The sequence below is a fragment of the Poecilia reticulata genome, chromosome 12 (assembly GCF_904066995.2).
Source record: "Poecilia reticulata chromosome 12, P_reticulata-male-v2, whole genome shotgun sequence".
Taxonomy (NCBI): domain Eukaryota; kingdom Metazoa; phylum Chordata; class Actinopteri; order Cyprinodontiformes; family Poeciliidae; genus Poecilia; species Poecilia reticulata.
Window position 1 is genome coordinate 17,509,084 of NC_088841.1, and position 21,035 is coordinate 17,530,118.

A 21,035-nucleotide genomic window follows, 5' to 3' on the forward strand; every position below is an offset into this window, starting at 1 on the left:
CATCTTCTGCTTCTCCCTACAAATTTAGATCCATTTTGTCTCAAAGTAGCTGATCTGGGAGTGATAACACGCCTAAATTGAATGCAGTTTAATTGCAAATTGGAAAACATATTAAATTATCTTACTGTTCTTTCTAGTATCCAGACGAGCTATTAGCAATACTAACTTGCATATTTCTTTTGATATTAAAGTTTAGCTCAAAATTATTCACACCCTTAGCAGATCAAGATTCAAAATAATTTTCACTGAGCTAAATGGTTAATATTTGCAGGTAAATACCGTATTTTTCCGACTTTTACCCGCTATTTTTACCCCACGCTTTGAACCATCCGGCTTATAGCCCGGTGCGGCTTTTCTGTGGATTTTTCTTCAACCACCAGGGGGCTCTTTAGCAGGAAGTGAATCATTGGAAGTCAAAATTGGAAATCAAAGAAGAAAGTGCTGATTTTCATTTTAGACCAAGCACATGTTAGCAACAGGGATGACTGAGCAATGTTTTCAAACTAATACCCCATCATCATAGAAACCACACGAAGAAGTTCATATGATGGAGCTTTTAATTTGAAGGTTATCGATCTGGCAGTACAGATCGATAACCACTGCACGTAAACTCGGCGTGAACAAATCCATAGAATGTTGTTGGAGACGCAGGGCTGCGTCCTTAATAGCAGATTTATCAATGTTGGAAAACCGAGAGTGGCGGAGATACCAGCGGCTTATGACCCAGTGCGGCTTATATGTACGTTTCCAGTTTTTTTTTTTTTTTTACTTTGTGGGTGTTGCTTATAATGAGGTGCACTCTATAGTAGGTAAAATGCCGGACTATAGATATGTAGTCCGACATATGTATTTAAACTCTTAAAGATCAAATTCACAAACTGAAGATGTAACTTTGAAGATTTAAATGTACAGATGTAGAAAAAAAATGTAACTTTGTATATCATGACATACTAGCATGAGCCAACCTTTGAATCTGGACCTTTTCAAAGGTCAATAACTGTTAAGCCTGCTTGACCCAAAACCTTGTTCTGTAAAGTCAAAGGTAGTGAAGAAAAGCACTCGAGCATTTCAAATACTTTGGTACCAATCATGCCGTTGCAGAAACAACACCTCATAGACAGTATTTTTTTTTCTCCAAAAGATTTAGTGTGGGTTTTGTTGCCTTCACATATTAAAATACAGATGCCTGTTGTGTCACCTCTTATTGTCTATTGTTTGCTGGTCTCCATCAGTGTTTCCCCTTTAATGTCAGCCTATTTCATGAAACCTGTCATAAATAGAGCCATGTTGACAGTTCAATTTACCTCATAACCCTTCATATAGATATCTATGTGCGCGCACACACACTCACACACACTTTGACTCCACTGTTGAGCATCAGTTCCATTCCAGGTACCTCTTGGGTTTCCACAGAGACGGGGGGGAAAAGCAATAACGGCACACTTGACCCGTCTGTTTTTTATTGGCCTGTTCTCACCTTCACACAGACCCACTCACACACACCTTGAATCTAATCTGGGAGACCTCGCCTCCGTGGTGATATTCCTCCATCCTCCCCAGAGGATTATAGGAGAGAAGAGGGGCGAGGAGGAGAGGAGGAAGTTAATAATTTTGCCTCTCAGCAACCTGAAGGTGATAAGATTGTGTGTTTGAGTCTCGTATCACATGCGGACACTTGTGCAGCAGTGCAAAAAAACACGCTGTACATAATGGGGTCATTACAGCTTCCCATCCTTACTCGCAATGTTTGTGTTGTCCCTGAAAAGTCAGACAACAATCTTGCTAGAACTTTATCAGGATTCGGTAGAGGAGCTGTTTGTGTGAACCGTGTGTATTTGATAGTGTGTCACTGAACGACACCAGTTCTGGGGTGGAGAAAAAGAGCAACATAACTGGGGCAAATATTAGGAAAAAAAGAAAATATTAGCCCTAGCGACGAGGTTGTTTACTGTTTATTCTGGTCGCCAGTCTCATTCCTCCTCATACTGGCAGTTTTGTTTTCACTTTTTATTCCTTTGTGGATTTTTATCCTGGTTCAGATTTCTGTCAAAAGTTTGTGTGCGTGGAGGCAGATATTTGTGTGTGCCTGCCTTGTGCATTAATTATGTTAGGTTGCTCGTCTGAACTCAATCTTTCCACAGCCATCAGTCGCTACAGTGGCTTCGGGGTCCCATTTAGGGAGTTCCCATTTTTCTCCATGCAAATAGCACTAAAGTAGATTAGGTGAACTTGAAGGAATTAAAAGACATTTATTGCAAGTTGAAGGCAAGGTAATGAATTATGAATTACATGGATATAAATGTAAATCTAACCCAAGTAAACTGTTTTCAGTTATTCTGAAAAATTATTTTGTAAATAAGCTGCATTCAGACATTTCCTTTCTGATTGATTAGCAGAGCATTAGCATACAAAGCATCTGTTCTGCCCACAGAAATCCCCTTCTGCCATGTACACACTCTAGTTGGCTAGAGTGTGTACATGTGTATAATTCAGGCTCTTCCTAAGAACACTTTGACATGTAGACTGGAGAAGCTGCTGATCAAACCACCGACCCTTCAATTAGTGGATGACCTGCTCTACCTCCTGAGCCTTTAAGCGCCTTGGTCGCAATAAAAAAAACATTGTCTAATGAGCTGAACGTTTGCCGTTTTTACTTATTCACACTCACACAGCTTAGGGGCCTTCGTGTTGTGTGTTTGCAGCAGTCTTTTTTCCTTTTGGTGATCATTTGTGAACCATATTAAGAGATGCAACAGTCAGAATTTTCTGGCCAGTTTCTGAGGTCTGGCTTTAGTAAAGCTTTGGCCCGCAGGCGTCAGCAAATTATGATTTCTCTCGAAGAACTGATATTACAAAAACTGCATTCAAAATATTTTCTGTCCAGCTTTTTTACTGTGAGCAGTAAGTGTTTATATGACCACATCACTGAGATGTGATGTCACTGAGAGCATTTGCTGTAAAGCAGGGTTTTACTAATGTCCTAAAACTGTGTTGAAAGCATCTTATATAATAGTACAGTTTGCAGTGCTGAAGTGGCCACGTATTACTTTAACTACGAAATTTGCAAAAATAATGTCAATGTTAGAACATTGAAGATTCCAGAGGATAAAACAGATCAACATTGCTGTATTCTTTTTGTTTTATTGTTTCTGTTCAATGTCCTGCTCTTTCTCTTGCAGCCAGACTGGCAGACATGTCTGACATGTCACAGAGATTGACGTCTTACATCTCTGTGCTCCCTCCGGCCTCATTTTAAACACAACCTTGATACTGATAACTTTTTTTTTAACTCTCTGTGTTGAAGACAGTTTTTGTTAGAGCAGTTTGGTAGTAGTTAACATGTGGACCATTCACCGTCTGAGAAAGGCAGTGTTGTTGAGTTTCTGAATCGAGCTACAGATCATCCAATTACAGTCAAGAGCCAGTTTCTCAGTGCATCTTAAACTGGAATAAAATTTTAAGTATCTGTCTTGTGCTTTTATGACTGGGCCGGTAATTTCTCCAAGTCATTCTCAGTGGCCAAGACTTAACAAGTGACATTCTGTCCCTGCAGTGTGTATGAGCAACAAACAATTAACTTGTTCCTGAGCGGATTTTCCCTCAGCTTATTGTTTGTGGTATTTTAGTTTTTGTGTGTATTTGGAGAAGTGGGTGTGTGCGTCACTTTGTGCATCGTGAAGCTTCCCTGCAGTGCTGCCTTCTGCGGCACAGGTGTTTGTGTTTTGTGATTACTTGTATTGCACAGACCTATCACTGTTGTTATAGTTGTTTGCATGTGAATCTTTTTTTTGTTTAATTTTTTAAAATTCAATTATATTTTTATGAATACTTGTTTTGCAATAGTTATCATTGTTGATTAATTTTATTGCCTCTTTTGTTTACATCCATATTAGTATTGTCTGACCAGTTACACCTGGAACTGATGCCATATATTTTTTTTATCTCTCATTTGTCACAGTTTTCAAAGGAGAAATACTTGCTGGAGTCTCCTCCGGAGAAACTTCGTAAAGAACTGGAAGAGGAGTTGAAGCAGAGCCCTGCTGATATCCGGAGCCATGGCTGGTACCATGGACATATACCCAGAGAGGTATTAGTGCTGTCGGGTTTCTTTACTTGTTGGTCAGACTACACAGGGTAAAGACAGTAAAACAGCTATATAAAAATGTTCAATCACAATAACTTCCATTACCAACGAATGCTTCACAAAATTCACCGGCGGGTTTATTTAGAAGCTTAAAACCTTAAGTTTTTGCTTTGCTTTTGTTTATTCCATTTTTTCAATACTCCTAAAGATTGTAGCTCAGTCATAAATAATTTATCATATATGCTTTTTTAAATATCAGTTTTCCTCATGTGATCTTAAAAAAAGAAGAAGAATGAATTAAGTAATTTGGTGGTAACTATGAGCATTACAGTCTCAAGTAAAGTTGACTGTGTTTTTTTGGTGTACAATAAATGGGGAGATAGGGCTAATTTCAAAATGTGTTTAATTTAGTTTGGAGAAAGAATGCTTTTTAGTGTTAAATTGTTGTAAAGATACAAATACCCTTTTCAACTAAAACAGTAAGTTTTCTTTATGCTAAAATACATAATTGCAAACATATTTGAGACCTTTAGGTGGATGTGCAATGCACAAAGACCCAAAACCCAAAAATATTAAATTATCATTAATGTGGTGATCAACTCTTCTTTGTCAGCTGTCTAGTTGAAATCTGGAATTTACCTGGTTGGATTTATTATGAGTGGGACTGAATATTATTTATGCTGCTGCAGAAGCACTTAAGACTTCTATGTCCTTCATTCTCCAGATTTAGAAAAACTTCCAAAGCTTCAGAGTTTAGGGATTTAGCATCCCTGTTATTTTTCTACTTTTCCCGGTTGTCTTTTTTTGTGACTGTGTGGGACCTTTTTCTCTGAGGTTTTATGATTATGTATGCATGAAAATTTCTTGGCAGCACAAGGTCAGTGTGGCAGGACCTGCCAGACCTTGCAGACAGCAAGTCAGAATTTAGATGTAAATTGGTGGCAAAAAAGCACAAATGAAAATGAATGAATGATTTAAAGACTTTATGTATTTAATGACCGAGTGTTGAAGCTGAATTTTACAGTTCAAGGACCGCGTGTTCTTAACAATATGCCCGTATCCAGAACTTTACACAAAGCGCACAGATAAATCTGAGAGTGTATCGGAAGATGTAGAAGGTCAAAATAAAAAAAAGGTTGTTTACAAATCTGTTCACACCGTCTGAGTTCAGAAGCTGAAAACGTGAAACCATGTGTGAAATTTGGAGGAGAAAAGAAAACACACATCTAACAAAACAATTTTGGAAATATTTTGGAGGTCAAAGAGTTTGGAAATTACTGTTTTTCAGCTTTCGGTTTCTTTTACATTTTGTATTTTTTTGGCTAAACCGTCAAGAAGATAAAATAAAAGTCGAAAGTGCGTATTATCATCTACATCACACCCATGGCTCTGAATGATTTTGTTTCCTTCGAAATAAGAGCAACAGTTTTGTGATTTCATTTTTAAACACCTTGCTGTTGCTGAAAATATCTTACTACACATTTTTCAGCCAATAATTCATTCACACAAAGAAATTTGTTTTCAGCGCAACATGATGCATTCACTGCGAGACAAAAACAAGATCATTGAGGTTCTGACTTTCAGTCACTTCTCAAGATGAGAATTGTATGATATTGGCATTTTCTAATTTCGTTTTGAAGAAATTGAAGTACAATTTTCTAGTTGTCAAGCAAAACAAAAACTATAGATTCTTAGCAGAAACTTACAGGAAAATAAGTAGACGCCAACTGATTTTAGTAACGTTATCACAGGCTTCCCAGCTGGGTGTAGGTTATGTTTTGTGGTATTCCCAAGACATGTTGACTTTTAAAAGTCAACATGTCTTGGGAATTTTAAGGCTTATTTATGTTTTCTGTTAAAAAAAAAAAAGTCCTCTTAATTACAACAGTTTTGAATGTTGGTCAGTTTTCAAGAAAACAAATACAAGAATAGTAGTTAGACACAAATGAAAGAGGATGTAACTCTACCTCCAGATTAATTCACCCTGGTTACACACACATAAATCCAAACCAAAGAAATAAGCAACTTTTGTATAAGAATAGAAATTCTTTTTACGTGGAACAAATGTTTCACAGAACACACTCGTGCCTGTAATCGCACGGTATTAGCAGAGTGATTACTCCGGCATCATCTCTGGCTTTGAAAGGCGCAGTTTAGGCGGTTTACTCACAGAACGACACTGATTAATGAAGCCCATCATCTGTCGCAGCTCGGCAGCGATTGCTTTAGCGTTCGGAAGGAGGGAGACTCTGCCAAACAGACAGCTGCGTATGTTGCTGATGTACGCAGTTGAGCTTCACAGCTGGTGACAAAGACACAAATACACACAAACACACAGTTTTGGGAGCACATGTGGAGGGTACGTCTTCATCTTCTTCGTCTCCCTGGCTCTTGATCAACCTGCGTCTCTTTCGAACACAAACACCAATTTGTGCCATCTGCATGTTTTTTGCTCCTTTGATTTACATAAAATATTCATATATTCAGGGATTTTCCCCCAGTTTAAACTTTGGGGGAAACCCCAGGCCAGGTTACCAAGATAGCACTTAGTGAGCTTATTTTAATCAGTTTAATCCCGTCCATCCCTCCTGATTACGCTCCTCATCCTCTAGTCATTGTTTTAAAGTTAAAATATTTCACTTTTAAGGAAGTCATATAGCTTTCCCTTCATATTTTTTTTGAATTTCTAATAACACAATCCTACTCCTTTTAACAGAATAGCATTTGGCACTGGGGGAGATAAAAGCTTTGCATGAATTTGAGGCCTTTTGATCTGTGCATTTGCTGCCTCCTGCTGGCCTGTGACACTGTTTTCCTTTTGGCTTTGTTGCTCTGCATATTTCATGGCTTGTTTAAAGAATTTAACGCTTTTCACCATCTGCTTTCACAAGCAGCCTTCTTACAGGTTACTTTAAAAGACACACTCCTCAGGCTGATTTTTGCGCCTGTTTTTCCACACATCTAATTAATGGATTTTTGGTATTTCTTTTTCTCCACAAGTGCAGTTTTAGTTTTAGTTGGCAGTGATGCGTGCAGCCAGACGCCGTTTCGTTGATCGTGAAAGGAGCATTAGTTTTCTAGATTGGCTCTTCATTGGTGTTGTAGAGTATTAAGTGGATCATAAGAACTGAAGCGGTGTGAAAAATCTGTTTAACACTGAGACAAATGTTTGTTCAGTAGCACTAAGTTCTGAAGAACTGTTATAAATAACCACACATTCCCTAAGTCACTTATTCATCTTTCAAATCGTTAGAAACACAGAAACAAATTGTTCATACACATGCCACAACTAATGTAGCCAAGTTCGCTGCTCTTTTTCTGTTTGCATTGTTTTTTTTTTTAACTTAACTGGGTTTTTTCTCTTCCTTTTAGGTGTCTGAGTCTCTGGTTTTGCGAAATGGTGATTTCCTTGTGCGAGACTCCCTGACCAATGTCGGCGATTACGTTCTGACCTGTCGATGGGACAATGAGGTTCTCCACTTCAAGATCAGCAAGGTTCTGGTGAAATCAAATGAGACTAAGGTACGGCAACTTCTGCTAGAACGCGGATCTTTAGGCAGGAAAATATAAAGCAGTCGATGTAAAAATATGAAATACTTTTTGTTACTTAAAATAGGATGAGAATTTTTTTTGATAACTTTCAGAATTTTATTACATTTTAAAAAGCGAAGTTTAGTGGGGAAAATGTTTAAAGAGACAAGGAGGATGTAAAAATCTGATCATGTGTATATTGCAACCAGTTGTGAATTTCTATTCCTGCATACAGACAATGTAATCAACTCGAAAGGAAATGTTTAAAAATGAAGGAAGTTGTGTGGACGCAACACACACAACACACTCGACACAATCAGACACAGCAGCAGCCAAAGATCAAAGAAATCTGCCACCTCCTGGGTTTAAGTTGCTCATCAGGAAAACCACACATGTAACTAATAGCACTGATGATGCATTTGTTCTCATCCGTTGGGAGTTCGCCCAGTGAGTCACTGTGTTCAACAACAGTGATATTATGAGACTATTTCATTAGCAACAGGCCGCCACGTTTTCGGTCTGTTCCAAGTTATCAAACTTCACCTTGTTTAGCTGCTTATTTTAGCGAGGACACAAGAGTTCTGCATTTTAAGCTGAATTGAAAAGTTTGTCTTCGCCAAGACAATAAATGTTTCTCTTTTTATTTGGTATTTTTGTGTTTGTTGACTTGTTATCTCTGCTAACATGGTGCAGGTGTACAAAGCTGACCAGCTGCGATCCTGCTTACTCTTTCTTTTGTGTGTTTTTACCGGCTGTGAGATCATTCCTGTGCTATTATTGGAGGTTCAAGAGGATCCGCCGATGTTTTACTCGCTTAATAAATAATAGAATGGAATAAATGTGCTAAGCAAGTGTTCAAAGCAAAACCTTCCTTCCTCGTCTTCCTCAGGTGCAGTACGTGTTGGAGTCAGACAGCTTCGACTCTGTTCAGGAGCTCGTGCGCTTTTACGTGGGCCAACGCAAAGCCGTCTCGCAGTCCAGCGGCGCCCACATCTACTGTCCCGTCAGCAGGACTCTACCTCTACGCTATCTGGAGGCGACCTTCACCCTGTCCAACAGCAAGCACAGCTCCGCCTACTCGCCGTCCAGCCAGAGGGGGGCGTACATCAAGCGACGAAGCGTCACCATGACGGACGGGCTGACGACAGAAAAGATGATGCCTCACAGGTGAGGAGGGCGCGGACGTCGATGTTCCCTGACAGCTCTTTCTCTTTTGCAGCTTTGTGAGAAATGTTATTGATTTTTTTATGTCGCATACATAATCAGTGATTCAGACAGCCCCAGTCCAGTTGAGACACCGTTGGCCCCGCCCGAGCCAGAGCCGGAGCCTGTGTCCGAATGCAGGTTGTGTTTATGTGTGTGACAACAATGGTGTTGCTCTGGTTCCCTCCACACTCCTACAGCCCCTTCACTTCACAGACACCTGTAGTACTTCCCTTTGTGATGAGAACTGTTCACTTCTGCACCCAGTGAGGCAAGTTTTAAACGGCATGCAGCTGTTTAAAACTTGATGAATCTACCAATGAGGAGCAGACAAGATTCTGGGCCCCAAGTTGCCTTTTTCTAACCATAAGCTTCTATATAATTTATTTAGAATGTATTTAACGCCCAATTATGAAATGGAGTAAAAACAAGACATGGTTCAAATTTATTAACTAACTTATGTGAAAAGTGTAGTGTGCCTTTGTTTTAAGCCTCTATGAGCCAATACTCTGAAACCACCTTCCCAAATGTCTGCACGCTTTGTATAATCTAGAAACTAAAATCTTTGCCCAATCTTCTTTGCAAAAGAACTCTGACTCAGTTAGATTGGATGGAGAGCTTGTGTTTACCATCATTTGGTCCACACAAATGGACTAAATGAGTTTTGGACTTTGACTGGGCCGGTCCAACACGCGAGTCTGCTTTGGTTCTCCCAAGTCTCAAGTGTTATTCCTAGATAGGAATTTATCTTCAAACATCTTGCTACCAATCCTGATCAGTGACGCATCACCACAGCATGATGCAGCAACTGTTTTGCTGTACGGGTGTTAATGCTTAGGAAGTCCCGTTTTAGTGATCTAAGGTGTGCGAGCCGAAAGGTTTGACCTTGATCTCATCTGACTGAAATGTTGTCTTCTGCATGTTTGCAGTGTCCCACACGTCGCCTGAGGGAAACTACAAGCAGGAGTAGTTGGGGGTTTATTCTTGCTGCTCTTCCATGAACTTCCATGAAGTTCATTAGTGCTAATTATCGTTTTGTCAGATGTTCTTATCTAAGCTGTGTAACTCTGCAGCTCCTCCAGAGTTAAAATTGGCCTCTTGGCTGCGTCTCCCCATCGTGGAAAGCTTTTAGGAAATTTTGGGCACTTCAGGAGACATTTGTTTGCACTTGATTTTATTTTGGTCTATCAGAGTAAAAGAGGTTGAAAATAAATGCAAACCAGATTTTTTCAATTTTTTATAAAAAAAAAAAAGAAAAACTTTATTGCTTGTAAGGCTAATGAATCTCAGATATTGATTATTTTCTAAATCAAACTCATGTCTGCTTCTGCCTTGTTGTAGTTCATAAATAACAGAAATGCAGTTTTATTGCGACCGTCTCACAAACTAAAACATTCCTTCTTCCCTCACCCTGTAAGAAAGAACATTTACATCCGTACCAAGATGGCTCCCGTCATTTAACGCGAGCTTTAAAATGCCTTTTGCAGCCCATCAACCATTCACCACCATAAAGACGCAATGCGCAATTGTGCGATGAGCATGGACCAGATTCAGGAGTACCGCTGCCCCTTGTCGCCTGTCGGGGAAACCCCGCTGTCTCCTGCGTATAGTGCTGGTATGTGACAGACTCCGACACATAAATAATACATTGCCATCACACAGACGCCTTCTGCAGAGAGTTGAAGGCTCGTCTCTCTTTTTATCCAGTCACCAGGCAGAGAGCCCACTCAGGCGGACGGGCCCTGGCCGTCGTCCCTCCCTCCCCCGTGATGCGCCGTTCCAGCGACCCTCAGCTCAGCCCCTTGGACGGCTGCGCTCCCGCAGAATATCCCACGCAAACGTCTCATTCGGTACACTCCTCGCCTGCCCATCATTCCGCCTACCAATCGCAGTCGTCGGAGACGGCTGGAAGTTACTGTGACCTCAGACCCTGTCCCTGCGGGCCGCCCAAGCCCCCAACTAAGAGTTACGTAGAGCGACTGCGAGTTGAAGAACTGAGGAAAGGCGAAGGCCGAGAAGGAGACGGGACATCTGTTGCCCCGCTGGTGGAGTCGACCTCCTTATTCAGGCCATCCAGGTACATCCAGGAGGAGGTTTTGAGCTAACAGGCAAAATCTATGGCTGTTGTCTTTCTTAGTGCAGAGAAACAATTAAAAAGATTAACTCAGTATTAGCTCGTAGTTTAATGTGTCAGTGCATACCGTACGGACAAAAGCTAGTCTCCATAAAAAAAAATACTCTGGATTTATCTTGCAGTGATCTATTTTTTCAATATGTGGAACAGATTAACTCTGTAAAGATCTGGATGCATTCAAAGCCGAACAGCTGTCTGGGTCGCAAAATTGTGCAACCTACTTTTCTCCACATTTTTTGCAGCAGCATTCACTGCTCTTCGAGTCCTGTCACGGTCCATTATTTCCTAAATCTCTGAAACTCTCCCTCTGCAGGTATGAGTCTAGTCTACTTCCTGCTGAAAATAAGCCTCTGGAGATGTCAGTCCTGAAGAGAGTCAAAGAGCTGCTGGGTGAAGTCGATGCCAGTACCGCAGCTAAACACATCACACTCGTCGACTGCAAGGTATGTATACAAGTACAAGTGGTTTGCACACACACGCAAACACGCGCACACACACACACACACACGCACACACACGCATAGATGCACAAACAAAAATACTGACACACGCTTGCATGCGTAATTGTAGGTGCAAACAGAAACAAGCTCACTGCAGCTGGCATGACAGAAAACATAAATATTATAATGTATGTATATTTATTGCTCTGGTTCAGGTTGCTAGAATATTAGGTGTAACGACAGAGATGCAAAGGATGATGGGAATGTCCTCAGGGTTGGAGTTGCTGACTTTACCACATGGGCATCAGCTGAGACTTGACCTGCTGGAGAGGTACAAATACATTTCTTTCCATGTGAAGAAAGTTAAGCAGAAACTGTTTTGAAATTTTGTATAAGTATTTGAAACATTGCATAATCTTCTGTTTTTTTTTACATCAGAACCTAATTTTTAGTTATTTATTTATTTTCAGGTTCTACACCATGTCTATTATGATGGCCGTGGACCTCCTCGGCTGTACAGGAAGTACAGAGGAGAGAGCGGCCCTGCTGCATAAGACCATCCAGTTAGCAGCAGAACTGAAAAGTAACCTGGGAAACATGTTTGGTTTTGCGGCTGTGATGAGATCCCTGGAGATGCCACAGGTCAGTCACCTATCACCATCACTAGCGAGGATACCAAGGAATTCCATTTTGGCAGAAAGTCCAGCATGGTTTTGATTTTTTTTTTTTTGTCTTCAGATTTCCCGCCTGGAGCAGACGTGGGTGACCTTACGCCAGAGACATACAGAGGGCGCTATTCTGTACGAGAAAAAACTCAAACCATTCTTGAAAAACATGAATGACGGCAAAGGTGAGCTGCTAGTTGGTAGCTGTTAGGTTGGAGGATGTTTATTTTCTCAGATGAACTTCAACCCTGTCTTTTTTCCTCCAGAGTCCAGTGTCATGTCCAGCACCTCCTTCCCCCATGTCCTCCCAGTCCTGTCTCTACTGGAGCGAGGCGCTGCCGTCGGGGAGGTGCTCGAACCCTGGGAAAGCTCCGAGGCCGGCGTGGACGTGGTCATGCACCACCTAGAGGCCGCACGTACCATTGCACATCACGGGGACATCTACAAAACAACCGCTGAGACCAAGCTGCAGGGTGAGACTTCCACATTAACCTCAGGAAGACTGATTGCAGCTCTGCGATGATCAGTGTGTGGTCAAAACTTAGAAACTGCCTTGCAGTTTTACGTGAATTAGATGCCTATTTTTCTGAACACTTTCTGTAAATAAGCTGGGTCACAGCACCACTGATCTGGTGTATTGATCCCATGCATATGGTTACTATGTTTGGTTCATTGATTCAAATAATGTGTTTTTGGATCCGTGTTTGATGCCATTACTGCTTTATTGAACAGCCTGTCAATAACTTTTAGCTAACACCTACAGTTTGTATTATAACCACCAATTGATCACCGTGACCCTTTTATCAGTGAGGGTGAATCCAATCATTAACTTGTTTAACTTCAAACCCTTGCTGTGTTTGGAAACATTTTTGTTTTGTAGGTGGCTATGACTTTTAGAGTTTATTGTTATTTTTATTATTGTCAGTATTAATGTTGGTAAATGATGCTTACTGGCTATATTTTTGTGATCTGTATCTAACAAGTGGGAGTCTACAAGCTTATAAGTTATTACTGTGACATTACAAGCTTTAAATAAGCTTTTGTAAATTAGACTTTAAGTGAATTCAGTTAATTTAAATACTGTCAGTTGCATCTAAATATGTCTACGAGTCCTTTCTGTCACATTTGGTCAGATCATCAATTTTAAATTAGACGGAATTAATGCAAATGAACATAAAACACAATTTCAAAATGTTGATTTTGTTTATCAAGCTCATTGAGCCTATAAATGACTCATTTGCGAGGTCATAAAAGAGCACAGAATAACATCTAAAACACAGCAGGTCTCACTGGCATCAATCGGTGTTCGTGATTCAACAACAAGAGAGAAACTGGGCAAAAATCGCTTCCATGTGTTTAAAGGGGAAAACCACAGCTGAGCAAAAAGAACATCTCATATTTGTCAGACTACATCTCATTGATCCCTACAACCAAGAACATCTGACCACTAGTTCATGGCTTTAGGCTCTTGATGTTTTAGGTCATAACAGAACAATGATCCAAAGCAAGTTTTTGAATTGCTCATGAAAGCAAAATGGAGAATTTGAAGTGTTTTTTTGTCAAAGTCTAGACTTAATTGTGATGGAGATATTGCGATACGGCCAGGCTGGCTTTGGGTGTTTTTTGTTTGTTTATTTTCAAATTTAATAAATGAAATCTCCATTGGAAAACTGCCTTTTGATTTTACTCTGGTTATATTTGGCGTTAAACTGTGTTTTAACTAAAATATTTAGATGTGGCAAAAAAGCATTTAACAGAAGAAATCCCTAAGATAAGAGGAAGATTTATTACTTCGTCTGTTCCTAATCAAACATGTCAAACTATCAAGGCTTCTTTTTCAAATCTTTGCAATTTTACTTATTAAATTAGGCTTTAAACAAATTAGATTTGAGATGTCCCCTCTGTATTTATAAAGATTATTAACCTATGTGACCATCTCAACAATGAGATGTTAATGATGTCCTTCCGCAGAGTGCTTCCACTGAAACGGCTGCATCAGTTCCCTTCTTTGTTCTCTCTATGGTTGTTCTTTCCCATCTTCTTTTGATGCAGAACTTTGATCATAGTACTAAACAATCAAGAGGCTCTTCCTGTTTAGCTCCGTTTCTCTTTAAATACAATAGTTCCAATGAAATCTTCATCGAATACCCTTATCTCTTCTCCTTCTCAGGACTCCAAGAGCGAGCTGAGATACACGAGGTCTTCCAGACGGAGTTTCAGATGCGTCTGCTGTGGGGCAGCCGTGGGTCCGAGGGCAACCAGTCGGAGCGCTACGAGAAGTTCGACAAAGTCCTCACAGCTTTGTCGCACAAACTGGAGCCTCCCGTGCGCCACAGCGAGCTATAGCATCAGCCCCGAAACTCCAGATCGCCAAAACACTCTTGTTGCACTTACCACTCCCGGTGTGGTATGGTTTTATTTTGTGTCGGAAGTGGGGGATGATGATGATGATGATGATGATGATGATGATGATGATGATGATGATGATGATGATGATGATGATGATGATGATGATGATGATGATGATGTGAAAGAAGCAGAAATGAATGAGGAGGCAGCTAAAAGTGCACGAGGAGATTTTTTTTACTTAGAACAAGTGTGGCACTCACTGTGGAAATGAAAAAAACAACAAAACAAAACAAAAAAACTTGTTTACCTCCCTGTGGACTAACCTGCTAAAATATTTAAATCTGAGGGAAAAGCTGTTCGATGGGAACATGTGTACGGTGGGCTCTGAGGGCCAAACGAAGCTGCGAAATTTGGCATCGCTCCAGTAAAACTCAAACTTACGACTGCTGTCACAAACTACGGCCGAGATAACCATGACACTTTACATAGCTCTCGGGATGTTTAGTCTGTATGAGCATCGATAAGCCTGCTCCTCCATTTTTGTTTCTGTTCTTATATTTATTTGTTTGTTTGTTTTTTTAATAATATCAAAACACTGTGGCCACTTCTACATGAAACTCGTGAATCTCTCAGCGCTAATCACGAAGGAACCCTGCTAATAAGACCTCATTCAATATGGATCACGCAATCCCATCTAGTTCTATTAAAAATGTACCAGGCATGGATTAATAAATGCAGATTTAATGCAGCAACTTTAACGTGAAAGCTCAGTGTGGACAAAGTGACCTTTCGTCTCTTCTGGCTGCTTAATATATCTGATATTGTGGATTGTGGATCATGTACTTTCAAAAAGCAGCATCGTGCAGAAGACTACCTGGGAATGTATTCATTTTAAATTTAATTAAAGCAATGTTTCACTTATTTGGGAGCATTTATGAACATGTTACAGTTTGCAAAGCTTGGCCAAAACAGTCGATGCACGCGGCTGTAAATGCTGCACCGAGTTTAATGTTGCTTTAAAAACAATTTAAACACGCGTGTCAAATATATGAAGCGCTGAAAGGACCGTGCGATGATGTACCATTTATGAGACTCACAAGGCAGAGAAAGTACAAGTCCGTCTCAGCAAAATGACAAGTTAATTTTGTTTTTCTAATCCAGTTCGAAAAGTGACAGACTTTGGATCCAAGTATGGCAAGAAAAAGTTTAGTGGAAGGAAAATGTATAAGAAAAAAAGCAGACAAGATGCAGGGATATTTGCAGCCTTTTGGAGTTGGATGTAATCTGTGACAGGAGTGAATCTTTTGCTTCAGATCATAGTTTCTCAATAGGCACACAATGACGGGCAAAGTGTGTCTTGAGAAGGTTGCTGGACAAAACGATGTGGCCCCACAAACTGCAGCATTCATCTGTGTGAGATGTGGTGTTTTCTCCTAAGGGAAACTTTACGCCTCCTTGATCTTGGTGATGCAATTTTCCTGCAGGTGTGCGGTCCGAATGCATTTAGTGCTTCAGATACATACGCAGTTACAATAGTCCATCCTCAACATGTGGTGGTTATCAGATTTTGCTGGTTAACCTTTTTCTCAAACACTGGATTATGATATAAAGTCACTTTTTGAGTTAAATTACAGAAATAAATTCATCTTACGATAGCATTGTATTTTACAGAGATGCAACTGTGTGTCATGTTTAATTTATGTTTAGCTTGAATGATGGCTGTGTGTTTTTCAATTTATGTTTCAACAATAGAGCTAAAATAATTGGAACAACCTCTGTTTTACTTTAAAGTATTTTTGCCGTGAACTGGTCTGAGGAGGCTGTCGACGTCTCTCAGAGCTATGCAATCATTTCAGCTGGGAACGCTCAAGATATTTAAGGAATTTTAATCTTCAAATAGGTAATTGGAGATATCGCATCAGATATCAAATCAGCTTTTTTCCTGAAAATGTTCCATCTACACCCCCACAGTTGTGTATTCGAACTTTTCTGTGGATGTTGGATCCAATTATCTGTTCTGGACAGTTGGTGCCATGTGCCACTTCCAACAGGAGAGGGCGCACTTTAGTTAGCAAAAAATGTAAAAAGGGAATAAAGACATTACACAGAGGCAGGGAGAAATTACACAGATCTTGCTTGTTTTGTGACCAAGAGGATACCTACTGGTTTAGGTTTCACTGACATGATGATGATGATGTGAAGTGCTTTTATTTGTATGAAGTAAGCAAAAAAAAAAAAAAGTCAAGAAATGATTCAAGACTGATTTCATGTTCTTTTTTTGTTTTTCTTTTTTGTACTGTACATAATAATTCACTTTTTTTCAAATAAAACAAATGCTTGTGTGGATGCGTTTGATTATTTTAAGAAAAACAATAAAACGCAAACATCTATACAGTCAGTTATTTTAAACATTTCCTTCATATTCCAATCTGATTATTTTGCTGTCACAAATCTTGAAAGCATTTTTGAGGTGGTCCATTGTTTTCTATGTCTTTGTTACTTAATAACATGGTAAAGTTGTATCAAAAATCTGTAAAGGCATGCTTTGCATATATAAGCAATCATAATTTTAGAAACATCTTCAATTTTGATACACTGGCCTTTAATTGTAGAACCAATTATTTTGTTGAAATCACTTATTGCATGACCTTTATGAGAGTTAAGGGATATTTCTTTTTACAGCTATAAAGACTGGAGACAGAAGACAAATATAATAGCTGCTCAGTTTATGAGCGCAGTACCAAATAGTACCAATACCATAATTTCTTCAGATGATGTGATCTTACAAATGATTTATAAAAAATAGATGGGAATTGCTGGATTGTTTAACTAATACGGTTGTTTCATTTTACAAAATCATTTTTTTAAACCGCATCAGTGAGATATTTATCTCTATCTCTAAAGAAATAAAATCTATGGGCAGGTATAATAAAATTCAGAAGATAAATTTGATTTCAATGGGTTTAAATTGTATTTTTTTATGATGAGGATGAACCATCAATGCAAAACGTTATATTGCACTAGTATTCACTCATCCGTCTTCATACTGTATTAACTGAGTGAAGCAGTCTACAGGCTTAGGCGCTGGATTTTGTACAGCTAAGGCAATAGATGTGATCATTCAGTGTAATGTTGGGTGAGCTTTGTGTTTCATTGGTTACTTCAACTCACAAAATACAATAAATATTCATTTCAAACATTTTTGTACAAATGAAACATTTAGTCTTGTTGGTATAAAAATAATAAAAGTGAAAAGAAAATGAATAAAATCAACTATTTAAACAATTAAAAAGTGGTTGCCTCAGGATACAACAGAATGTTTTGTTAGAAAAAAAAACATTTTTTTTCTTTCAAAGTTTTTCTTCTGCATCAGAAAAGACAGTTTAAAAAATTCACTTGCTATTTTATATTTTTTTAATTTCGTCATTTTTCCATTTATTTTGTCATCTATTCCTACATATTTTCTAACACACACTTCTATATGTTTTGTAACACTGGCGTGGGTGACAGGAAAGAAAAGTTCATGAAATTATTTTTGATCATGTCTTGTGCAATGCACAATACAGGCCAGAAGATGGCGACATTCCCTTTTAAAAATGAACCTCACGGCTTTCACGTTACCAGCAATAGTCTTCGTTGACGTCTCCTCTCAGGTGGATGTAGACTCACTATTTGCTGCTAATCAAACATTTAGCTTTGTAGTTGGTTTATGCACAAATGTGGACTTGGCTTAATCCTCTGTCCATGTTTTAAAAGGTCAAAGTGCATGAAACAAATGCATCAAAGAAAGCAGTATTCTACAAAATGCATTGAGCGCATGCATGCTATGTGAAGCCTCACACATTGCTTTGCAGATAGAGCCATGGTCAACTCAGTGGGAGGGAGAATAGACAGATGGAGTGTGTGTGTGTGTGTGTGTTGAGTGCATATAGACGCATGTGTGCCCCTGAGTACTCTTGTGCATTTGTTCAAATGTGCGCATTTGTTAACATGAGTTCAGAGGTGTGTTATATCATGGTCATTGCAGAATTTCTGCTGAATTTCTTTACGCCATCTGCTAGAGTGCAGAGCAAAACTGTTCATACCATTAAATTTCTCACTTTTTATATAAGCTGTTTTCAGAATAAGCACAGCTGTATTACGTGGGTGTCACTGTTTTATTAGATAACGATCAATCGGAATTGTGAATATCAAGGAGCGGATAGGTCAGGGATGTGGAGAAGTTAAAACAGGGGTAACTTCTAAGCCAATGTCCTATAATTTAAACATCTGACAGCGTACTCCGTAATTCATCATCCCAAATGAAAAGAGTATGGTTCAACTGCCGGCTTGGCAAGGGGAGTAGAAATCAAAGAAGCCCCCAACAGATCCACAGCTCAGGCCAGTATTATCTGTGGAAAACACAGATAATACTTACAACTTCCACAAATCTGACATCTATGGAACTGTGGGATGAATATTGCCATGGTTTAGAGAGAAAGGCATGTCGGGGACACACCAAAAAAGAAGGTGCTTTTGTTTGATCAGATCATAGCACAACTTTTTGGCCTGCATGCACAAAGCCATAGGTGTAATTATTTTTGTCTTTTCTGTGTTTTTGTATGATCGTCTTTAAGTCCTTATTGGACTTTGACTGTTTGTTCAATGCACGCTTAACTAAATAGTCTTGGTCTCTATTTGTAATCTCTGAGGTTTCAATAAATTTTCATTTTGAAAACACCCTACCCAAAATGAAACATGGCAGTGGCAGCATTATTCCAGTGCCATAAGGGAAAGGAAAGTTGATCAGAGTTGATTGGAAAATGGATGAAGTTACAACCAGGACAATAATACTGCAAAGAAACTTGTAAGGAGCGGCAGACTGGATTGGAGAGTCTCCTCTATTTGTACTAAAGAAATTTCAAAGGCATCATTTCCTTCATTTTACAAAGTATTGTAATACTTTATCTATTCTCTATCATGTAAAATCCCAATAATGTTTGTGGCTGCAACATGGCAACATTTTCTTCAGTGTAGCTCATTGTAAAACGGCACTAAAGGATTCAACCAGTTCAAGAAGAAAGATGAAAAGAAGCGTCACCAACAATAGAGTATCAAGCATGATGGGACTCCTCAGACAATAAGATATTGTCCTTTTCTTTTATTCCCCTTTTTTATACAGTTCCATAGGCGTAACATGTTATGGATGTAATCTCTAAGAGGATTCTCCCTGCTTGGTATCATGGTACATGTTAATTTCAGCTCTTTATTTTTCATATGGAAACAGACCAGAGATCTTCCGAGCATGCCAGCCAATCATAATCAATTCACCCGTAATCCCCCCCTCAAACCTCCTTCTATAGCTAATCTGCCATGTTGGTCATTGTCATCTGATCATGTGTGACCTTGGCTGCTCCTTAGCTGGTGCAGGCAGCGGAGCAGCAAACGTACATTACCAGGCTGTTAAGTTTTTTGTGGTTTTCAGGTTTTACCAAAAGTGTTGTCCGATAATCAGATGAGATGAAACACGACAGCATCTTGTTTTCAGGTTAGGGTCGAACTACTGGTAAATAAAACTGGTAAATAAAACTGGAACGACAGACTTTTATCTCCTAATTTGGCTTAAGAATCACTTAGATGAAAGAAAATAAATAGAAATGTAAAGTGTCTTCCATTACAGCTGCGCAAGAACCTCAGAGCAGCTTAGCAAATGCGACATGACACGCAGCGATGGTGTGCTCATTCAGGGGCAATTCACTCCACATCCATGAAACCTACAGCCATAAATATCCCGCGTTGTATCCCTTTGCTTTCATTTCAGCTCGGTTCAAGCAGAAACAAAAATAAAATGATTATGTCTTTATTATTTTCTAAAAACTTTCGTTGCAGCCTCAGCTGTCAGTGGGCCTGCCCTCACCCTTCCCTCGCCCCCGCCAGGCCCAGCTCGATCTGTCTGCGCTTGCTCCTCATTAACACATGAATACAGACGAGGAAGGGGCCTGCTATGGCGTGGACGCCAACAGAAGGCAGCAGATTTGCAATTCAAACTGCTGACCATCAACACCCCCACCCGTCTCGACTCCCGCTTCATCTCTGGGATAGTCGGAGGTTCAAACTGTCTGCAGGATGATTGATAATGTGCGTAAGAAGGGCAAGACGAACTGAGTGGGCAGATGCGGTTTCACTGTTTTACGTCATACTTCTGCTCACTTTACAAAATCAGAAGATTTTTTTTTTTTTTATTGGAGCAATGGACTTAAGTTGTTGCAATTATTAATATTTTTGTCATATTAAAGAAAAGAAAATGGACCCATTAAAAATGAGTCTGCAAGAACCTCTTATTGAGCTGTAACATTTTTGACTGTCAGAAGAGACATGACAGGAATTAGAAAGCTCTACCAAGGTGGTAACTCAAAGCTGAAAAAAAAAACAAACAAGAAAAAAACTTTTGTGTGTAAAATCTGGACTAGATATTAAATCATCCAAATTTCCTAACCATGCAAATTACTTCCATAGTGTAACATAAGTTTTGACCCACTGATGAAATAGTAACAAGTGATGATATCAGCAATCCTCTGTGGAGAATTTCATATTTTATAATGCAACACCTACTGTTTACTCCACAAGCTTTTGCTTTTAATTTTGGCCCA

General features: G+C 39.4%; 1 protein-coding gene across 4 annotated transcripts in view; it reads left to right on the top strand.

The window, feature by feature from the left end:
* sh2d3ca (SH2 domain containing 3Ca) overlaps window positions 1–16,752 on the top strand; it is a 58,799-nt gene extending 42,047 nt beyond the window's left edge. For 3 of the 4 annotated variants that reach the window (XM_017307998.2, XM_081613386.1, XM_008424011.3), the window contains 12 exons: window positions 3,959–4,087; window positions 7,457–7,606; window positions 8,505–8,782; window positions 8,882–8,959; window positions 10,306–10,433; window positions 10,526–10,895; window positions 11,266–11,395; window positions 11,608–11,723; window positions 11,863–12,034; window positions 12,131–12,242; window positions 12,324–12,530; window positions 14,228–16,752. In XM_017307998.2, coding sequence (XP_017163487.1) covers window positions 3,959–4,087; window positions 7,457–7,606; window positions 8,505–8,782; window positions 8,882–8,959; window positions 10,306–10,433; window positions 10,526–10,895; window positions 11,266–11,395; window positions 11,608–11,723; window positions 11,863–12,034; window positions 12,131–12,242; window positions 12,324–12,530; window positions 14,228–14,403 — 2,046 coding nt within the window. In that variant the 3' untranslated portion in view covers window positions 14,404–16,752. The remainder of the gene's footprint in view (window positions 1–3,958; window positions 4,088–7,456; window positions 7,607–8,504; window positions 8,783–8,881; window positions 8,960–10,305; window positions 10,434–10,525; window positions 10,896–11,265; window positions 11,396–11,607; window positions 11,724–11,862; window positions 12,035–12,130; window positions 12,243–12,323; window positions 12,531–14,227) is intronic. The other variant, XM_017307999.2, reaches the window with a different exon arrangement.
* The last annotated feature ends 4,283 nt before the right edge of the window (window positions 16,753–21,035 follow it).